Source organism: Eulemur rufifrons, chromosome 8 (assembly GCF_041146395.1).
Source record: "Eulemur rufifrons isolate Redbay chromosome 8, OSU_ERuf_1, whole genome shotgun sequence".
Lineage (NCBI taxonomy): Eukaryota > Metazoa > Chordata > Mammalia > Primates > Lemuridae > Eulemur > Eulemur rufifrons.
Window position 1 is genome coordinate 111,004,955 of NC_090990.1, and position 21,999 is coordinate 111,026,953.

Sequence of the window (21,999 nt, forward strand, 5' to 3'; positions counted from 1 at the left end):
GCTTTCCATACTATAACATGTTATACAAAGGAAAGCTATTATTCTTATTCTAACAATATATAGTGTAGTGGTAACTGAGCACTCCAGATGGCAGTTGAATTTTTGTAAGACTTAAGTAAATTTACCATTAAATAAATTTTGTCAAGTGAATTTCTGCTAAGTCAGGGACATTTCTAATGAAAATGTTTGTGTGTGTGTGTGTGTGTGTGTGTGTGTGTTGAGAACTTGATAAATATACCAGCGTTTTCACCAACCACAGAAAGCTGTTCTCAGGATCTGTTCCTTGAGGATCTTGACTTTTCAGAAACCTGAAAGACTCCACTGTGTTTCAAGAGGATGGGAAATAATCATCAGTGGTCACACCGTGTAAGAAAGCTACACTTGACGAGAATCCAATCTGTACGAAGATTTAGAGAGTACTGAAATGCAATTCCTGGCCCACCACAGATATTTTTTCTGAAATCCCAAAATAGAGTAAAGACTGGACGCTTCACCTGTTTTTCACTGTCAATTGCCTCAAGCTATAAATAGGACCAAAGCTCATCTCTCTCCCCTAGCAGAGGAGTCCTATTACAGGGGGCAAAGCAAAATAATAAAATGAACGTCAGGGTATTTTATAGTGTCAGTCAGCCGTCCTCACAGTCCCCACTCTCTTCCCTTCTACTGTGCTACCCTAGAATCAAGGCTCCCAGCAATAATGCCTCTGTTCAAACTTCCAGGTAGGTGTGCGCACTGTTTGGAGAGCTCAGTCTTTTTCATATGCAGCCATTCCTTTAACTACTGTGTCAGCTTTGATAATCATTTTTTAGGGTTCATAATAGCTTTCTGAATAATATATTTCAGAAAAAGGCAAAATATTTCAAAGTTTTTTGCTTGTTTTTAGTTTTGGGAGGGGGTAAAATTACATGTATAATCTAATCACAACTGTGTTTTTAAATTTTTGCATAGAAAATAAATTGAAAAGGAAAATACTAAAATGTTAAGAGTGGATATTTTTGGACTATGGGACTGTGGTGATTTTATTATTATTATTATTATTATTACTGTCCTAAATTTCCCAATTTTTCTAAGTGAGTGCTTATTACTTTTATTCTCCAGTTCAATTTCTTTCTTTTTATTTCACATAAAACATGTATTGCTCTTATAATAAAAAATTTGTAACATTCTTTTCAAAATTACTCTGCATTCAATCTTCTCAGAGCGGAAAAAATAATAAAAAATAAAATAAAATCACTCTGTTTACAAACATGGGCTGTGAACCATCAGAATACAGATTCTAAAACTATTTTACGTGTGTAGCATCTTTGATGATCCCAGTAGAAGAAAACCATGTGAGATACTTCATATCTACTCTGCTAATCTAAACAAAACCTGTGCTGCCACCGTTCTGAGAAGCATGATACACAATGTCTCTAGCTATAGTATTAACTGAAATCATGAGCATGACAAAAATATTAACCCAATCGGTGTATTCATTTTACAAGGAGTACCTTTTTAAAAGTACACATATAAATTTAAAGAGACATATTAGAAAGAAAAAGAAAACGAAGAGCTGTATGATGACCATATTTCCAAGGTTTTTGATGGCAGCAGATTGTAGACAAGCTGGAAGAATGAGCTGAAATAACACATCCGTCACATCTCTTTCTTGCACCAATCTGCATGCTGCTATCCTAAAGTACTGATTAGTAGCCACTATGATTTCTGAAAGTTGTTCATATATTTTATCTTGTTTTATTTTACTTCACACAGCTGAAGAAAAACGTGAGTATTTTGGACTATTTCTCCTGCCATTTGTCAGAGTATTGATTAAAGAAATGATACTGTTCCTTATTCGGAAACATGGTTATTTTTCAGCAGTGTTTATTAAATGATACTACTGAGCTTCAGCGGAGATTAATAATGACCACGGATATCCCATAACAAATGAACTCACGGCTTTTCTGGAGAGATACACACACACACACACACACGCACACACACACACACACACACATATATATATATATATATATTTTTTTTTTTTTTTGAGAAAACCTCATAGGGAACTTATTTGACATTTTGAAATAAAAGACATAGATTAGCCAAAGGGGCCTATTGAATCTTGTCTTAGCTAACCTTCAACTTTAGTGCAAAAAAATTTTATTGTGAATTTTGGTGACCAGATAAAATAAAAACCCATTTTAGATAAAACTGTGACTTTAGTTGTATGCTCCCCTCCATCACAAATTAGACTTTTCCTTTCGCTGACTGGTAGTAGGCCTGCCTCTGAATTCCTCTGTGAGACGAGATGTGGCAGATGAAAGGCCTACAACCTTGTCTTTCCTACATGGCAATAAAGCACTGCTGAGAAACAAGCATGCTTTTCTGGATTTGCTGGGTGAAGAAGCAAGCATGATATTCCCTTTCTCAAGTCTTGAACTTCCTGTGTTAATAATAATAATCCCCAACTTGTACATAGTACTGTATAGTTTTTTAGTATTTCTCTTTTAATCTTCATAACACTTCCCTGAAGTTGATATTATTATTATTAACATTCCTCTTTTACGATGATGAACACTGAGGCTCCCAGTGATTATGTGGTTTGTCCAAGGCCAATCAGCTGTCAAGGACAATTTTTCTCATTCCTAATCCAGTATTCTTTCTGCTTCACCATTCTACTTCTTGTTTCTATTCTCTTGTCTATTCTCCATCCAAATGTAGATGTCCTATCCTCAAGACATCTCCACTCAGATGTTCCATTATAAAAGAAGTCAGCAATAAACCCAAGGGAGTTATTTCTTCTTTACTCCATGAATTCAGGCTGTCACCAAATGTTAGCTGCTCATCTTTTGAAATATAAATTTCACTCTTTCCCTTCCATAGTCACCACCACTCCTTGAAGTATTTTAGAAAGGCAGAGTTCTTGAATTACGAATCAAATTTCAGCTGTGGATACCTGAAGTCAAAACAACTGGTTGATTCAGTGGAAGGAAATATCAACCATATAATTTTTGGTCAGCATGTAAACTACTTCTCAAGAGTAGAGTTCCTACTTTTCAACTATCTACAGTGGTTTAGGAAGAGAAAATCTTAGTAAAAACAATGTTTTAAAATATGCTGAATGTTTGTTCTGGAAGAGTCAGATATCTAGCAAGTAGGATTTGGTTTCTGGGCATCCATTTCCACACCATCATTCCTGAGGCCTCTAGTAGCATTGTCACAGACCCAGCATGACTTGCATTGTCATCCTCATTTTCATCATCATAGCCAACCAGCTTATTTCCATTTGCCCTGTGTGGTGCATGATGCCTCTGCTAACTTCTGCTTGCCATTCTCCCTCCAGGTGCATGTGTTTGCTTGTGAAGCTCAGAGAGAAATGATACTAGTCCTGGGGACCAGTTGGCAGTAGGGTGGGGATGCATTCTCAGGCCGTAGAATGTATCTTACCTAGTGCTCTGTTTATTCCTTCGTGGATCATGGTGCTTGCCCAAGAACTACTAATAGCATCCAAAGATGCTTTTCAGTTTCAGGAAGTGTTTGACTTTAACAAGGCAAACAGATGCATGAAGTTCAGCCAACATAGTGGGCTTTTCTGTCAACTCTGCTGTGACAAGCCAGGTTTTTAAAACTGGCTGACCTGACAGTGTTGGTGAAGTTATGAATCAATTACTGTAATTTCCAATGCATGTTTCTATCTATATTAAGTCATATATAATTTATCATTTCCATAATGACCCAAAGCTAACCCCAAATACCAAATGTCTGTTTGACCAATGCTACTAAATTACATCATTCAACTTAATCTGGTGCTTTATTTTCCTTAAGGCATTTTTACATATATTATCTCACTTGGTGTCGCAACAGCCTTGCAAGTGAGGTTGGGTAGGTATTAGTATTCCCACTTTACAGATAAGGAAACTGAACCAGAGAAAGGCAAAGGAGTTGGTAAGTGCAGAGCAGGGGACTTGAATATATTTCACCTACTTAAGTTAGAGCTGAAAATATGGACTTTTGGATGCCTGTATAGACATTAATGGGGTGTGGGTATCTTACTCTCTGCATGTATTAATAGTTTGCTCTGTCATTCTGTTGGGAATGTTCCTGTCTTCTACTATTGCTCCAAACAGCTAGCTGTTTGCCATTATTGCAACCAGCTCTTTTCTAGAAATACCAAAAGTATTAGAGGTAATAACTATTTGGATTCAAACAACTGGAGATCTGGAGAACACAGTGGAACTTAACAGAAAAGCAGATAATTGATGGCCATCACCACCTTATATGATGAAACTGGTTCTCTTATATCCTAAGGATCTTGGGTCATTTATTGCCAAGCTAAGGGTGACCTTCTCCCTTCCATTTTAAGAATGGAGAAATTAAGTTATATAAAGGTAAAATTGGCTTTCCAAGGGTCATTGAAATGGAAGGCTCAGGTCCACAAAAAATGAGACTCCCAGTACTAGGTAGTGGTCCCCTTTCCCCACACAGCAGCATTTCACCAATTGGTCAGGATTTGAAAAAAACAAGGTTTGATGTGTGAGAGAAACACAATATCTGTCCGAAGAAGAAGAAAGGTCTTAAAGTACACATGTATTTCTCAGAACTACTTACATCAATAGGATCACTGGTTCTCCTTAGGAAGAAAACCTCTAAGGACCAATAGCCATATCCACATCTCCAAAACCACCAGAAAGCTCCACCAACCTACCGGGAAGGACTGTGCTGCACAGTTACTATGAAACCAAACTTAGCCTTGCCAGAAACAGGTGATCTTACATTAAGTGCTGGTCCTGTAACAGTCCAGTCTCATCCCTAGGACCCTCCTGAAATGTGCTATGAGAATCTGACCCATGTTTCTAAGAGAATATTTTCAAACTGTCCACACAGAAACCCAATATAGGGAGAGCAGGCACTGTGCTCTGTAGTGTTTCTGGGACCCTGGTTGGAAAGCAGGCGAGCCATGCACCCAGTACAGTCCTTAGCCCTGTGCCTTAACTATAGCAGAAACTCTTGGATGACTTTTGAAACGGGCTTGAATGCTAATATGTGAAAACCTCTTTTAGAAATTGATGATGCAACACGTAGCTTTGCTGAAAAAGTGTTTGCCTCTGAAGTCAAAGATGAGGGGGGCCGTCAGGAGATCTCCCCCTTTGACGTGGATGAGAGCTGTCCAATTTTTCATCATGAGATGCAAGCACACATATTCCACCTGGAGACTCTGTCCACCTCCACAGAAGGCAGGAGGTAAGTGGTATAAGGGGAATGCTTAGTACTTTGGCACACAGGGAGGGGGAAACATCAGAGAAGATACGGTTCAGTCTGTCTGAATGGATGGTTCAGCTCAGAGGAAGAACTCTGCCAGGGTTAGAAATTCTTTCTCTCCCACACACTATATAAACTAGGGTGAGGTGCCAATCCCTATGCACCCAAGCAAGAAGACTCAAGCTACCTATGCACTTGTTCCAAACCAAAGTGGGCTAATGGTTGCTGTGAATATACTCAACTTATACACAATGGTTATATAAACTGGAATTTGAGAGCCTTCATCTTCAGACTCCATCCCTAGCCAATCTAGTGTTGTGCTCCTTTAGGTGAGTCCTGTCCTCCAGCCACTCTGATCACCTTTGGCCTTAGGAATGCAGTTCTGTTTCCGCCCTCATGCCCTGCCCATACTATGTCTATGATGCAAACACTGTCTCCCCTGAACAGTCTTCAGAGATCCGTCTCCACAAAGTCTATTTTCTTTTCTTTTCTTTTCTTTTTTTTTTTTTTTTGTTTTTTGAGACAGGGTCTCACTCTGTCACCCAGGCTAGAGTGCAATGGCATGATCATAGTTCACTGTAACCTTGAACTCCTGGGCTCAAGTGATCCTCCCACCTTGGCTTCCCAAAGTGCTGGTATTATAGTGTGACCCATCATGCCAGGCCCTCTATTTTCCTTTATTTGAACCACTCTAATATTCACTATCTGCCATATTTTAGTCCTCAAACCTATACTGACAACTTATCTAGAACCCCCTCCTTCCAGCCCTTCCCCCATCCCACCAGCTTCATGGGGAAAGATCATTCTGCTGGTTATGTCTTTAAAGAAAGAACAACAATCCACCTCCTCTGGCATCCCCTATGGGACCCAACATAGGACTTAAGTCAAAGCAGAAACTCAATAAATACTTATTGATTTGAGGAAATAACATTAAACAACTTATAAGTTCCAGGTACTGTGCTAGGCATTTTATAGACATTAAATCTCATAGAAATCTTGTAAGGTAGCCATTTTTACATCATTTTTTCAGATGGGGAGATGGAAGCTCACAGAGTTTAAGGAACATGAACAAAATGATACAGGTAGTAACTGACATAGCCTGTGTCTACCGCTGTACCCAGGCTGCCTATTCTGCTAGGAGTGGACTGCCCAGAAGAATGATGCCATGCTGGAGGCCTTCTGCTGTGATTGCTAAGGCTCTTCCAAGTTATATGAGGAGGAAGGGGACACTGTCATGTGTCTTCAATGATAGCTTCTCTCACTATGCTTGGATCCTGTTTCTGACACTCAACCCACATTTTAATTTTCATTTATTGTCCTCAAAATAAAATTATATAGTGAAACATCCATCTATCATAATGAAACTCCTGAAGAAGACAAAGTTAAACTCTTAACTTTTAATTTCAAATCCAGAAAAAAGCGTTTTCATGGACGGAAGACTGTTAATTTGTCTATTCCACTAAGTGAAACATCTTCCACCAAACTGTCCCACATTGATGAATGCATTTCATCTCCAACCTACCAGACGGTGCCTGATTTCCAGAGAGTGCAGATCACTGGTGACTATGCCTCTGGGGTGAGTTACTCCTTGCTACTCAGAATTAGCTGCTAGGAAGCCATTCAGCTTGACATTTCTAACTTCTTACCTTCTTCCCCTTCCTGTTGAGGAAGGGGTTAGTTCACTTGTCCTTTGTTATACTTCATTATTGCATTTCAATACTAATATGTTATGCCTTATATTTTTGTTTTGCTTTTATCAGCTCACATAATTTCTCTTCTATCTTACTTGCTTGCACATGGAGAATACAGATTAGAATGCAGTGTATGTGTTATGGAATACCATGGAAAGATTTTGGCAAAAGGACCAAAGATCTGGTTTGAATTGGTGTTTGGAAGAAAAACAAAGAAAAAAGAAAAACAAAAGGGTAGCAGGTAGTCTGGTCTTGCTGATGGTATCATAAAGCAAGAAAGAGAGCCTCTGGGAGGCACAGGGAGATCTAGGGAAAAAATGGACCCACGGCAGACCTGGGATGGAGAGAAGGGTTTCAGGTAGCCTGAGCCAGCCAAAGAATACAGATAAGAGAAAGAGAGAGAGAAGAGAAGAAAGGATAGGCTGGGTGCGGTGGCTCATGTCTATAATCCTCGCACTTTGGGAGGCTGAGGCAGGAGGATCGCTTGAGACCAGGAGTTGAAGACCAGCCTGAGCAAGAGTGAGACCCTGTCTCTACTAAAAATAGAAAAAATTAGCTGGGCATTGTTGAGGGGAGGCTGAGGCAGGAAGATTGCTTGAGCTCAGGAGTTTGAGGTTGCCGTGAGCTATGATGACACCACTGCACTCTACCCAGGGTGATAGAGCAAGACTCTTGTTACAAAAAAAAAAAAGAAAGAAAGAAAAGAAAAAAGAAAGGAGAGACCCAGAGAAAAGAAGGAGGTTGAAGGAAAGGTTAGAAAATTCTAATGAGGCTATTGTTTTTTGATAGACTGAACTCTCCAATTTCATTGCAGATGCTTACACAGTAAATTATTACCTGGAACAGACTCTAGTATGCTACAGAGACAGTAAACTCATGTCACAAACAACTTGACCTGCTTGTCCCATCCAGAACAGTTGGTCAATTAATAAATCTCTGCCACATGGACTTGCAGAATCAGCATCATATTGGTGAAACTGCTCTTTAGCTATTAGTCTATGCTCCAAATATAGTTTTAATGACCAGTGCTGAGCCCCCTTCTCATGTAACTGACCCACTTAGGGTCAATCCCAGAAACTTAAAAGTGACAGAGCAATTAAATACACATCATTCTTGTTTATTCATTTTCTGAAAACATGAGTGCTTTGCAAATGGCAGGGGTTTTATGTACTAAATAACTGAAATGCAATGTTTAATGGTAATAAGTACATGGGAAATACAGTTTGGAGAACTCCAGAATTCAAAATAACAGAAATATTAGGAGACAAACTTGATACCTACATGCTTGGTAGAAATGCAAATAAGAATAAAAAGAAAGAAGAGGGGAGGAAGGAAAAGGTACACCTGGAGAACACCTGAAACCTTGACCTGGAGTTTTTGTCTTTGAAAAACCATGTTGCTATACCTGTTGGCTAAATATGGCTGAGCTACTGAGCAACACTCCATCTGGTTGTAGTCTGTACCCAAATTGGTCTTCATCCTTGTGATTAAACAGAGAGGTAAAGGGGGAATCAAGTATAAGTTCCCAAGACCATTAATCCCTGATAAACAATGGATTCAATTTAATCAGTCCTTATTCGGCACTTATTCTGTGCCAGACATTGCATACTAAGTCCTGAGGACATGCAGGTGAATAAGACCCAGCTCTTGTCCCTGAGGACCTGCTACACCAGTGGCCTATCAGGTAGCAATGAAACAATGAAAGAAGCATGCCACTGGGAGCAGACCCCCAGACTTAGCACCTGTGCCAGATTCTTTTGGCCAAGGTCAGCAGGTCTTTAAAAATAGTTAGGCTGGGTGTGGTGGCTCATGCCTGTAATCCTAGTACTTTGGGAGGCCCATGCGGATCGCTTGAGGTCATGAGCTTGAGACCAGCCTGAGCAAGAGTGAGACCCCTGTCTCTATAAAAAACAGAAAAATTATCTGGGAAGGGTGGCACACACATGTAGTCCCAGCTATTCAGGAGGCTCAGGCAGGAGAGTCGCTTAAGCCCAGGAGTTTGAGGTTGCAGTGAGCTCTGATGATGCCACGGTACTCCAGCCCAGGCAACAGAGTGAGACCCTGTCTCAAAAAAAAAAGAAAAAAAAAAAAACAAAGTTATACAAATTAGGATCAATATCTGAACCTCAAATCATTGGGAACAAGCTTATCTTGGTCCTAGAGAGAGAGAAAGTCTTTGGGCTCTGATAATGAGGATCCAATAATTTCAAGTTATAACTGCTTGGCCATGACTGGCCTAGTCAGGAATTGGAGATAGGGGACAGGGAAAATAGACCAGTTTTGGAAATTTCCAGTGACGCTAATAAAGCTTTACTCTAAAATGTCTCCATTTTTAGCCACAGATAAAATTCTCCCTAAAACCATCTAAAAGAATTACTTCTCACAGGATGATGTTCTGATCCATCTGTAGGTGCAGAACGCAGTGCATGCATGGTAGGGTGTGAGGAATTTGTGACACCTTATTCGTCCCAAAATATTTCCCTCACTGACCAACAAATGGTTTGAATTCTCACAATTAGAGTCACATTGTCTTTCAGTTAAGGTGTAGTCTTGTACTTAAAATGTCCATATGTTACTTGGAAGGAAGAGAGCATATGCCATGTTAGAATGGGTCTTTTTAATCACATTTGCTAGACAATCACTGCTATGTAGCAAACAACAACAACAACAACAAAACAAATACAAGACCACAATGGAAACACTCATAGGACAGGTAAGTTTTCGTGGAGATGAAAAAGCTAGAAAGGTTTCAGGACTTGTTCCTGGACAGAGACCAGGCCCAAGTCAATGAGGAAGCAGCCAGGTGGGCAGGTGAGGCTCGACCTGGGCTGCCCCACACAGGAGAGCTGGGAAGTGCTAAGGATAAGCTGTATCCACTTCTCAGATTTTCATGGGATTCACTCTCATACTCTGACATTTTTCTGGCAGGTTACAGTTGAAGATTTTGAAATGGTTTGCAAAGGTCTGTATCGGGCATTATGTATACGGGAGAAATACATGAAGTTGTCATTTCAGAGATTCCCAAAAACCCCATCCAAGTACTTGCGGAACATTGACGGGGAGGCTTGGGTAGCAAATGAGAGCTTCTACCCAGGTAACTAATTCTCTTACATAATGTATGGAATATATCTTTCAGTTTAACTGCTAAATATTAAATTTAAAATATGTCCCTAGATTGTAAGTAATCCAGGCTAAAAATAACATAGTCATCTTTGGCTTCATCCCCCCCCGCCAACATGCAATCACTTGATTCAGTCTGTACAATATCCCGCTGAACCTGCTCTCTCTTCACTGTTCCCCAAACCCTAATTTAGGCTTATATTTCTTCTTGCTCACATTATTACAATAGCTTCCTAACTATTCTGCTACATTTCAATCTCATCCTCTTTCAGTTCATCTTCACTTTGGTGCCGGTTATTAAAACACAGATCTGAGCACATCCTTCTTCTGACAAAAACCTTTAGCTACTCCCTGTTACCTACAAGGTAAAGTCCAGTCTTTAGCTTGGCATTCAAGGGCAACTGCCATCAGCCTCCTAACTATTAATACATTTTGTTTATTTTTTTATTTTTGGACTTGTGCACTCAACTTATTTCTAAACTTATCTCCTCTACTCCACCTTTTATACTCTTTGTTCTGGTTGGAAGTGTTTCCTATTCTCCATATACCTCGACACTTCTCTGCTCCTGTGCTATTGCTATTCTGTTCCCTATACCTAAACTGCCCTTCCCCTGCCATATTCACGGCATAGCCAAATCTCCAGATCTGACCTAATCTTTAAAGAGGGAGTCCAGATACTATCATTTCTTGCCTTCTGACCTCTGGATAAAAGTAAACTACATGTTTTGACTTTCCATAGAACTTTACTTGCTTATCTCAGTTTTTACTTTCTGCCTCATAAAAAGTTAAATACATATTTTTAATAACCAGATTTTAATAATTTCACAGATTGCTATCACATAACTGTATAAAAATTGATTTAATCAGTTGCTGTTTTTAGGCATTTGGATATCCGACTTTTTTAAACTTATTTCCAACAAGCCCACAATAGACACCTTTATATACACATCTTTGTGCAATTGTCTTACATCTTTATACTCTGAAAACTGAAATTTCTAGGAAGGCAAATATTTAAGATTTTTTTAAACTTCCAAATTGTTATACTGTTAAAGATTTCCAGTTCTACAGTTTCCTCTCTGTAATTTATTATTTTTTTTCCTGTTAAATTATTTGTTTTTTTTTATTTCAGCTCGTTATGGGGGTACAAAAGTTCAGGTTATATATATTGCCCATGCCCCCCATCCCCCTAAGTCTGAGCTTCAAGCGTGTCCATTCCCTAGACAGTGCACAACAATGCACTCATCATGTAGGTATGCACCCATCCCCCCCAGTCAGAACTTCAAGCGTGTCCATTCCCCAGACAGTGAGCATCGCACTCATCAAGTAGGTATACACCCATCCCTTCCCCCCAGCCCCCACCTCTGTCCGATACCCAACTGGTGTTATTCCCAAATGTGCACTTAGGTGATGATCAGGGAAACCAGTTTGCTGGTGAGTACATGTGGTGCTTATTTTTCCATTCTTGGGATACTTCACTTAATAGAATGGGTTCCAACTCTCTCCAGGAGAACCAAAGAGAGGCCATATTGCCGTTATTTCTTATAGCTGAATAATATTCTATGGTATACATATACCATATTTTGCTAATCCATTCATGAATTGATGGGCATTTTGATCCAGCAATCCCATTATTGGGCATCTACCCAGAAGAACAAAAGTCATTCTATAAAAAAGACACCTGCACCCGAATGTTTATAGCAGCACAATTCACAATTGCAAAGATGTGGAAACAACCCAAATGTAATTTATTTTAATATAAAAATCACATTAAACATGCCTCTGGTTTGGTGACTCATATTGGTTTACCTATCCTCTATAATATTGGCATTTATCGGATGTTTGTCTTGCTTCTATTTCCTGTAAGTTATACTTTATCTCTCTCATATGTTTAAGGATTTGAAAATTGATGCTTGATGTAGCAACATGTTGTTTTATTTCTTTCATGTTCCTTATATTCCAGTTTTGAACAGGAAATGTGCAAATTTTTTCCTATTATTTTCCTCACTCTGGCTACTTCAGGCATCACTTGCAAACAGGAGACTTTCTGATGCCTTCCTTGGGCATAGCAGTGAAGAGGCATGAATGACCATACAAGTTGAAAGTAAATAAATGAGTGATTAAAGGCTCTGACCATTTGGAATATGTTCATGGCTTTCTTAGGCTGTTAACAGTGGAAAGAAAGTAAAATTTATCCACTTTAATGCCTTCTCAATTCCTTTAGCAGAAATTGTATATGCTTTAAAAAGTTGGAAACCTAATTATCATGAGAATTATAATTCTTATAAGAATTTATTTTATTTCTCCCTTTACACTAAAAACTACATTAGTGCAGCATAAAGGATTTTTAAGGGAGTAAAACTATTCTGTATGATACCATAATGGTGGATACACGTCATTATACATTTGTCAAAACCCATAGGTTTGCACAACATCAAGAGTGAAGCTAATGTAAACTATGGACTTTGGTTGATTGTGACGTGTCAATATAGGTTCGTGGATTATAAGAAATCAATGCACTCTGATGCAGGATGTTCATAGTGGGGGTTGGCTATGCATTTGTGGTGTTGGAGGTACATGGGAACTCTGCACTTTTCAGTCAATTTTGCTGTGAACCTGCTCTTTGAAAATCTATTTTAAAAAACGCTCTATATTAAGACTAAAAAAAGGTTGATTTATATAAGGTAAAGATCCAAACTCTATGTTTCAACTGTAGTTTGACTTTTATTTTTATGCAATAGGCTAATAAAATGCTCTAAACATTCATCTAATAGGCTAACAAAATGCTCTAAACATAAAGGCTTTGATGATCAACTTCAGTAAATAATTAAAATTATTTGTAAGTAGTATATCAATTACTTTATGTATGCAGTCCTTCTAAAGAACTTGAAAATCATTCTTTCACTAGATAAAATATTATTTGTATAGTTATTTTATACTATTGATTTAGTCACTTTTGAAAAATAATGCAATTATTAATTCTTGATAATGATAACTTATGAAGGACAGGATTCCAAACTAATGAGATTTTATAGTATTTCATATTTTGGCTATTTTTATGTGGTCATTCATCCTATGTGCTAATATATGACTCTGTGTTTTGTTGAAAAAGTCTTTACTCCCCCTGTGAAGAAGGGAGAAGACCCTTTCCGAACAGATAACCTTCCTGAAAACCTGGGCTATCCCCTCAAAATGAAAGATGGTGTAGTTTACGTCTATCCTAATGAAGCAGCAGCCAGCAAAGACGAGCCTAAGCCACTTCCTTACCCAAATTTGGACAGCTTCTTAGATGATATGAATTTTTTACTGGCTTTAATTGCCCAAGGACCTGTGTAAGTGTTTAGTGAGACCTAAACAACAACTACTGCTACTACTGATAGTAACAATAAGTATTTATTAAATGCTCACTATGTTCAAACACTATGTTAAAACTTTCATGTACATTATTTCCTTTACTCCTCACAATTGCTCTATGAGGTAGTTATTTCTATAATTCCAGTTTTATGAGGTGAGACTCTGATAAGTTAAGTAACTTGCCCAAAGTGACACAGCTCACTGAGCCAGGATTTGAGCTCAAAGCAGCTGACTCCAAAGCCAGGGCCCTCAACTTTGAATGACACGCTCTCCACTGACCTTTAAGATACCTTTTTAAGTTCTCCCTCATTATTATATCCAATTCTTATGAAAAGTTGGGACCCAATACTTTTCAGTGAGATTAACTGCAGAATAAATGGAAAGTTTTGTTCCAATAATCATTTCCTATGGGTGATAAGGGTCTCGATAGTTTTGAAATTGTGATTGTTTTTCTTAAATGTCTATAATTTTTTGAAATTATATAAGTTTATTCTTCACAGTAAGACCTACGCCCACCGGCGCCTGAAGTTCCTCTCCTCCAAGTTCCAGGTCCATCAGATGCTCAACGAGATGGACGAGTTAAAGGAGCTGAAAAACAACCCCCACCGAGATTTTTATAACTGCAGGAAGGTAACCGTTTTAGCAACTTAGAGGTAGTTCCTGGGCAAACACATTGATCTATTATTTCTTGATAAGGATAAGAAAAACACTATTTTTCTGATTAATTTAAGATTTCTGCAGGTACAGTGGATTTTAGTGAAAACAGATAGATTATATCTAAAGGATTAAATGCCATTTCTGTTGTTTTCCCCATGGAAAGATTTGTCATATTCTTGGCATAAAAAAAATCATAATTATCATCAACAATAAAAATAACAAAAACAAATGAAACATCCAAAAATGTTATTCTAGGATTTGGAAGATCTTCCTTCTAGTCCTTTTTCTTCTACTTCCTGACTGTAAAACTTTGGAGGAAGTGGTTAAATATTTTCAAGCTTCAGTATCCTCATTTGTAAAATTGGGAAATCTATCTGCTCAATCCAGTTCATATGAGGACTGTGAATACCAAATAAACTAGTGATTATGAACTCCGAGCAATTAGAAAACACTTCCAAGCTGTGTTCTGACCATTTAAATAATTGCAAGGAAGTGGGAATAGGAAATACATGGGGGCCGGGCGCAGTGGCTCATGCCTGTAATCCTAGCACTCTGGGAGGTTGAGGCAGGTGGATTGTTTGAGCTCAGGAGTTCGAAATCAGCCTGAGCAAGAGCGAGACCCCATCTGTACTATAAATAGAAAGAAATTATATGGACAACTAAAAATATATATAGAAAAAAATTAGCCGGGCATAGTGGCACATGCCTGTAGTCCCAGCTACTCGGGAGGCTGAGGCAGGAGGATTGCTTGAGCCCAGGAGTTTGAGGTTGCTGTGAGCGAGGCTGATGCCATGGCACTCTAGCCTGGGCAACAGAGTGAGACTATGTCTCAAAAAAAAAAAAGAAAGAAAGAAAGAAAGAAAAAGAAAAAAAGAAAAAAAAAGGAAATACATGAACAGAGATTCAGGCCCAAATCCTGGCTCAGCTGCCTATATAACCTTGGACAAATTAATTAATCTGTCAAAACTTCAGTGTAAAAAATAATTATAAAAATATCTATGTCATAAATGCCATCACTCTGCCATGACTTCATAATTTCTATCCTTTCTGCTTTGGAGCTGAAAGCTGTGGCAGCTGCTTCACTTACAGTTGTGTTTAAGGGGTGAAGAATGGTCCTCAAAAATTTTGTAGGTACAGTGGTACACACTTGTAATCCCAGCTACTTGGGAGGCTGACGTGGGAGGATCACTGGAGTTTGAGACCAGCCTGGGCAACACAGTGAGCCCTAGTCTCAAAAAAATTAATTAATTAAATTAAAACTAATAAAAGATTGGTGTGGATCAAATGTAGGAAGTAAATTGGATTTACAGATATACAAGAGAAACAGGCATAACCATTGCATCTAGCCTAAACTTTCACATCCTTGCATGGGCACATAAAAGTCCTAATAGGTTCTTTATTGCCGGGCCACTCCACCAGCTGTCAGTACACAACCCCATTATTTACTTCTTTGTCCAAACACGGTGGGATTTGCAAGCACCATAACCTCTAACAGAGTAGCATAACTAAGGCTGATTGATGGTTTTTCTTTCTCTGAATGTACACACAGGTGGACACCCATATCCATGCAGCTGCTTGCATGAACCAGAAACATCTACTGCGTTTTATTAAGAAATCTTACCAAGTTGATGCTGACAGAGTGGTATATAGCACCACAGAGAAGAATTTGACCCTAAAGGAACTTTTTACTAAATTAAAAATGCATCCCTATGACCTGACTGTTGATTCTCTGGATGTTCATGCTGTAGGTTGAAAAGACAGTGTCAGTTTCCCTCTAATTCTCAGAATCCCACATGTCTTTCTTCTATAAGCCCTCCTTTCTCAGAGCCCTCTTAACCATCTGGGCTTACCATGCTGTCTGAAAGCACCACAGACAATTTTGAGGTTCACTCATTGTCAATTATCCCAGATTCTATTCTTGGAGCCCAATCCCTTCCCCTGTTATCAGGCCTCTGTTCCATTTGACTGTTTGTTTCCTACCTCTCTGTGTCCAGGCACCTCTGGTAATATTACATTTCTGCTCCTTCTTCCTGTTTCAGGGACGCCAGACCTTCCAGCGTTTTGATAAATTCAATGACAAATACAATCCTGTAGGAGCGAGTGAGCTACGGGACCTCTACTTGAAGACAGACAATTATATTAATGGGGAATATTTTGCCACTATCATCAAGGTAAGAATGAACCAATCAGATTTATGGTAATTGGCATCGTTCTTTTTTTTTTTTTTTTTTTTGAGCCCCCGTACTCGGCCTGGCATGGTTCTTGAGGAGAGGGAGGAAGAGAAGGAAAGAAGGAAAGGAAGGAAGGAAGGGAGGGAGGAAGGAAGAGTGCTATCTGTGGGGCCAAACACTATGCAAATAAATATAAGAATTTGTTCTGAAATGTCCACTGTAGTGATTTTTAAAGACTTCTATTCCTAGGGTAGAGAAATTAAGGTTATGGTTTGGGGATTGATTAAGGACTGGGGTTTTTCAGGCTTTGGGAGATGTAAGTTTAGGCAGTTAGATTAGGAATCCACTCTCATCTTCATGGTGCCTACGCATTAGGAAGCAGGAATAGCATATGGACTTGGGAGATTTGTGTTGGGGAAGTAAGCAAAACATGAAAAGCTGAATTTCTTTTGCAGGAGCCTTGGATATCATCATCCTCATCACCCTTAGTCTGACTTTTTCACTCTCTAGTCTCTATTATGTTCAATCTTTTATGCCCACCAGATTCTCATCAACTCTCAGTTCCCTTGGATCTTAACCTTTGATATTTTCCTTCTACTTCCTTTCATGTTCCTCAGTTCTTCTTAGTACCCATCTCTTCTCCCTAGATCCCTCAGCTTTAGGCCCCTGAGGGATTTATGGGAATTCCTGGCTTAGACTCCACTCTTGGCTTTGCAGGAGGTAGGTGCAGACCTGGTAGATGCCAAGTACCAGCACGCTGAGCCCCGCCTGTCCATCTATGGCCGCAGTCCTGATGAGTGGAGCAAACTCTCCTCCTGGTTTGTCCGCAACCGCATCCACTGCCCCAACCTGACATGGATGATCCAGGTCCCCAGAATCTAGTATGTATCTGGCTTTGGAGACCCCAAAGCCTGCCCTTGTCTCACCTGCCTCACCTCCCCTGCATAAACACGCTCAGTAACACATCCTGTATGCTTGGTTTTGCCAACTCTGAGTACAGCACTCTTGACCACAGACAGGAGTTAGGAAGATCATTTCACTTCAGTCTCTAACCAGAGAAGGTATTTTATTTTTGTTTTTTAAAACACAGGGCTTTGTGAAGATCACAACTCACTGAGAATGATCAAAAGTAGGCTAGAATAAGAACTATATACATTTTAGGACACATTTTCTTTCTCCTGGTCTTCTTCTCTGTGTCCAGTTCATTCTTTCCCATGCTCATCTGTACTGGGATGTAGTTTTTCTGTGTCAGAACCTTTACTACTGTCTGCTGATTACCTCACCTACGAGTGCTCAAGTTGTCCATAATCAATGAGTATTTATCAATGGTATTGCTGAGGAAGTCTTATCCCTTTCATACCAACTGCTATCATTCATTGCCTTCGGGGATGGCTTCTCTTTTGATTTGTGCAGTATCATTGACATTTTATCTAACTCAAGTGTTTACATATTCTCTGCCACCTGCCTCTGTGTTCTGTATGCCCTGTGGCAAAGCAAGAGTTTTATACTGTTTCTTTAGCCAAAAAAGTAAGTAAGTTTTTGACAGGAATAATATTTCTTGTGTAATACCATTAAGACAAAGAGGTAGTAGAGTGTGGTGGTTAGGAGTATGGACTCTGGACCCAGACTGGCAATGCCTGCATCCTGGCTCTACCACCACTTATTAGCTGTGTGACAGTGAGCAAATGATATCACCTCTCTTTGCCTTAGTTTCATCATCTCTAAAATGGGGTTAAAACAGCAGCTAGCTTAATGAGTTGTTATAAAGATTAAATCAGCTAATATTTCTGGCCACTCAGAAGAGTGGTTGGCATATATTAAATACTATATAAGAGTTTGTTAAATTGCCCCAGCTACAGAATATCAGAGGTATTCTTGATAAACATTTTATGCTCACTATCTTGCATACCGCACATGTATATATAAATCATTAAACCTTTTATACCACAATTGCTATATTCTCTACCTGGACCTATCTGTGAAAGTTTAGTTTTCTCGCCACAGAGGGTTGTAGAAGAGATTTGGTATGTGGTCCATCAAGAAATTTGTACTTTCCAAATTGAATCTCTCTTTATGGGTAACCAAGAAGAGTGTATGAGAGCGGACCTAGGATGTCCATACCAGGTCTTTGCCTGTACATGGCAGTGGGTCCTCTGATTCCCTCATACTGGGGCTTTCAGTCTTAAAACTCTTCTGTTCTTCCTAAATTCTCTTCATTCTTGTCTTTAGTGATGTGTTCCGATCCAAGAATTTCCTGCCACACTTCGGAAAGATGCTGGAGAATATTTTCATGCCAGTGTTTGAGGCCACCGTCAACCCCCAGGCTCATCCTGACCTCAGTGTTTTTCTCAAGCATGTAAGCATGACTTTGCAGGCCTTAATACTGCTGCTCATGAACCTGCTTTCCTACCTGGCCATAACTTATTCATGGTATTTATCTCTTTACACTTGGTCCTTGCCTTTGGAGGACCCATTGCATGGCTCACTCTTCCTGACAGATCACTGGCTTTGACAGTGTGGATGATGAATCCAAACACAGTGGCCACATGTTCTCCTCCAAGAGTCCCAAACCTCAGGAGTGGACAATGGAAAAGAATCCATCTTACACTTACTATGCCTACTACATGTATGCAAATATCATGGTGCTCAACAGTCTAAGAAAGTAAGTAGAAGAGAACTGGAGCTAGAAGGCGAGCCTACATGACACCGCTCTTTCCTCATACGTTGGCACTGTATGTGGTCAAAGCCCTCAGTGCATCACTGGGGCACTTCCAATTGGCCAAAATCAGAAATGTCTTTCTCTTAACTTTTTCTCCAGTTTATTTATTTAGGGGCAGGAATCGACATTTTGGTGCCTTCAGTAAATTTCAAAGTTCTTTTTTTTTGAAGTTAGGAATTTATACTAATCATTGTGCAACTTATTATAAAACTCCACACAGTTTATTCTTCTTGATATATCTGTGTAAGAAATAAATAGAGGAATGTTATAATGGGGTTTTCTGGAAACATTTACCCCTTAAAATATGAATAGGAGAAATATTGAGATGATGATAATGGTAAATTCCCTTTTGAGGCTGAAGATGTTTCTGTTCAGGAAATCATCTCTTGGTTGCCTTGTCCCCTTAGCCCCATATCCTCTGCTGCCTCTTTTTAAAAAGTTTGTATATAGGAATAATTAAGATTATTATCTGGGATTGTCAGTTTTGATGAATCCTTTGGATGACTCGTTCTCTTCCAGAGTCTTAATTTTTCTACCGAATTTTCTTGTAAATCACTCTGTGCCCAGAACCTGCAATTTCTATAGTACTTCCATTTCCCTAGGGAACGAGGCATGAATACGTTTCTGTTCCGACCTCATTGTGGGGAAGCTGGAGCTCTCACTCATCTCATGATAGCATTCATGATAGCAGATAATATCTCTCATGGCCTGAATTTAAAAAAGGTAAGTTGGAGGAACTCTTTTTTTTTTTTTTTTTTTTTGTGAGGCACTCTTCATTAACTTTTATATTGGAACTAGATGAATCTTTTCTTTTTTTCCTTACCATACTGTCACAAGTCATTATCAACACTGGAATCAAATTCAAGTAGAGCATAAAAGAATTTTAGGATTATTTAGTGCAGTTCATTTTACAGAGAGAAGTAAAGGGACTTGCTCAAGATTACCTGGCTAGTTGCTGGCAGAGATGAGTCAACGCAGATCTCCTGGCTTTCAGTTTAGAATTCTGACAAGGAATAATTCAGAGATGGCTTGGCTTATCTTAAGCTAGATTTCGCCAGATTTCTTATTCTAGCATGCTTTCATGTCTCTTGTGAGAGTAAGAACTTTTTTGTAGCATAAAGAAAGAATGTTTCAAGGTGAAGTTTTTTGCTTGTGACAGACCATCTAACTTAGGCAATTAAAGGTCAAACAATTCTGTTTGATTCTACGTTTCTGAAAATTGGTGATCCTAAATACATTTATTCTAAATAGTATTTATATATTTACATTGAAAAACTGTAATTATTCTTTATTAGGGGATTTAAAGAACAGGTGATAATTTTGTTGAAAGCTAAAGCTTAAGGTAGACCATGAGATTTTAATGTTTCTATCCTTTTTAAATGTTTTATTTTAATGTTTGTATCCCTTTTCCAAAATCCTTACATATTTTTTTCACTTTTCCTTTTCAGACTCCCGTGTTACAGTACTTGTTTTTCTTAGCCCAGATTCCCATTGCCATGTCACCATTAAGTAACAACAGCCTATTTCTAGAGTATGCCAAAAATCCTTTTTTAGATTTCCTCCAGAAAGGACTAATGATCTCACTGTCTACAGATGACCCGATGCAATTCCACTTCACCAAGGTATACATATGGAATCTTGAGTAATCCAAATATATTTTGCTGGACTGTTGTTTCTACCCAGAATTTGAAAGTCAAATCCAGGTATTTTATGATACTTTTTGTGCAGGATGCATGTTTTTTTTTTTTTTTTTTTTTTTTTGAGACAGAGTCTCACTCTGTTGCCCGGGCTAGAGTGAGTGCCGTGGCGTCAGCCTAGCTCACAGCAACCTCAAACTCCTGGGCTTAAGCGATCCTACTGCCTCAGCCTCCCGAGTAGCTGGGACTACAGGCATGAGCCACCATGCCCGGCTAATTTTTTTGTATATATATTTTTAGTTGTCCATATAATTTCTTTCTATTTTTAGTAGAGACGAGGTCTCACTCTTGCTCAGGCTGGTCTCGAACTCCTGACCTCGAGCGATCCACCCGCCTCGGCCTCCCAGAGTGCTAGGATTACAGGCGTGAGCCACCGCGCACGGCCTGCAGGATGCATGTTGTTTCTTTTATTAATGCATTCCTCTTTTTTGCCTCATTTAAATATATAACTGCAGGAGCCCTTAATGGAAGAATATGCCATTGCTGCGCAAGTCTTCAAGCTGAGCACCTGTGATATGTGTGAAGTAGCAAGGAACAGCGTTTTGCAGTGTGGAATTTCTCATGAGGTAGACCTGTTCTTGAGTTGCTCTTTGGAGTACAGTGTCTGGAAAAATTAGGGAAGCACACGTAGAAAAGTTGTACCACAAATCATATGTAGTTATCATGGACAGGGAATAGAAAGGCGTATTCTATCTCTCCTGCCATATCCTTTGGGTAAGGGAAATAAAATACACTTGATTCTCCTCAGACGGTGAACAGTGAGGCACTAGATGACTGCTTTGAATGGTTTTTTTCTTTTGCCAGTGGCTAACATAAGGAAAGAATTTTTGTGGAGAATGCAATTATTGTCTATACCAGGGTGAAAAGAGACAACAATCATTCTACTTCCTTTTCTCTTATAGGAGAAAGCAAAGTTTCTGGGTGACAATTACCTTGAAGAAGGCCCTGCTGGAAATGATATCCGGAGGACAAATGTAGCCCAAATTCGCATGGCCTATCGCTATGAAACCTGGTGTTATGAACTCAATTTGATTGCTGAGGGCCTTAAATCAACAGAATAAAATAAATAAACCAAATAAGAACATGGCTGAGATTTTTATTGTAGAGTTTGAATAGTAGTTTCCAGTTATTGAGTTCCTACTATAAACTAAGGATTGTATTAGATGTTCCACTGATTTTATTTCCTTTAATCCTTTTCACAACCTTTATAAAGTAGATATTATTATCTCCATTTTAGGGAATGTTAGTAAACTGAGGTTAGTAAGGTTAATAACCTACACAAGAATATATCTAGTGAAGGGTAGCAGTGGGGACCTAGGTTTGTCTGACTGCAGAGTTCCATGACTTTCAGG

At 39.0% G+C, this 21,999-nt stretch overlaps 1 protein-coding gene across 2 annotated transcripts; it reads left to right on the forward strand.

The window, feature by feature from the left end:
• Nucleotides 1-621: 621 nt before the first annotated feature.
• On the forward strand, nucleotides 622-21,723 carry AMPD1 (adenosine monophosphate deaminase 1). Of its 2 annotated transcripts, XM_069478942.1 has the most exons (16): nucleotides 622-719; nucleotides 1,753-1,764; nucleotides 5,043-5,223; nucleotides 6,655-6,817; nucleotides 9,861-10,026; nucleotides 13,162-13,381; nucleotides 13,904-14,033; nucleotides 15,610-15,804; nucleotides 16,100-16,231; nucleotides 16,949-17,112; nucleotides 18,461-18,587; nucleotides 18,730-18,893; nucleotides 19,553-19,673; nucleotides 20,399-20,572; nucleotides 21,103-21,213; nucleotides 21,550-21,723. In XM_069478942.1, the coding sequence occupies exons 1-16, from the start codon at nucleotides 698-700 to the stop codon at nucleotides 21,706-21,708; spliced, it is 2,241 nt and encodes a 746-aa protein (XP_069335043.1). In that variant the 5' UTR covers nucleotides 622-697; the 3' UTR covers nucleotides 21,709-21,723. The 2 variants fall into 2 exon arrangements, with proteins under 2 accessions (XP_069335043.1, XP_069335044.1); XM_069478943.1 differs by lacking the exon at nucleotides 1,753-1,764.
• Nucleotides 21,724-21,999: the final 276 nt, after the last annotated feature.

Coding starts and splice junctions, on each gene's coding strand:
- AMPD1 (XM_069478942.1), top strand. CDS start 698: ATGCCTCTGTTCAAACTTCCAG. Junction 6,818..9,860: donor CTGGTGACTATGCCTCTGGG/GTGAGTTACTCC, acceptor TTTTTCTGGCAG/GTTACAGTTGAAGATTTTGA. Junction 18,894..19,552: donor GTGCTCAACAGTCTAAGAAA/GTAAGTAGAAGA, acceptor CCATTTCCCTAG/GGAACGAGGCATGAATACGT.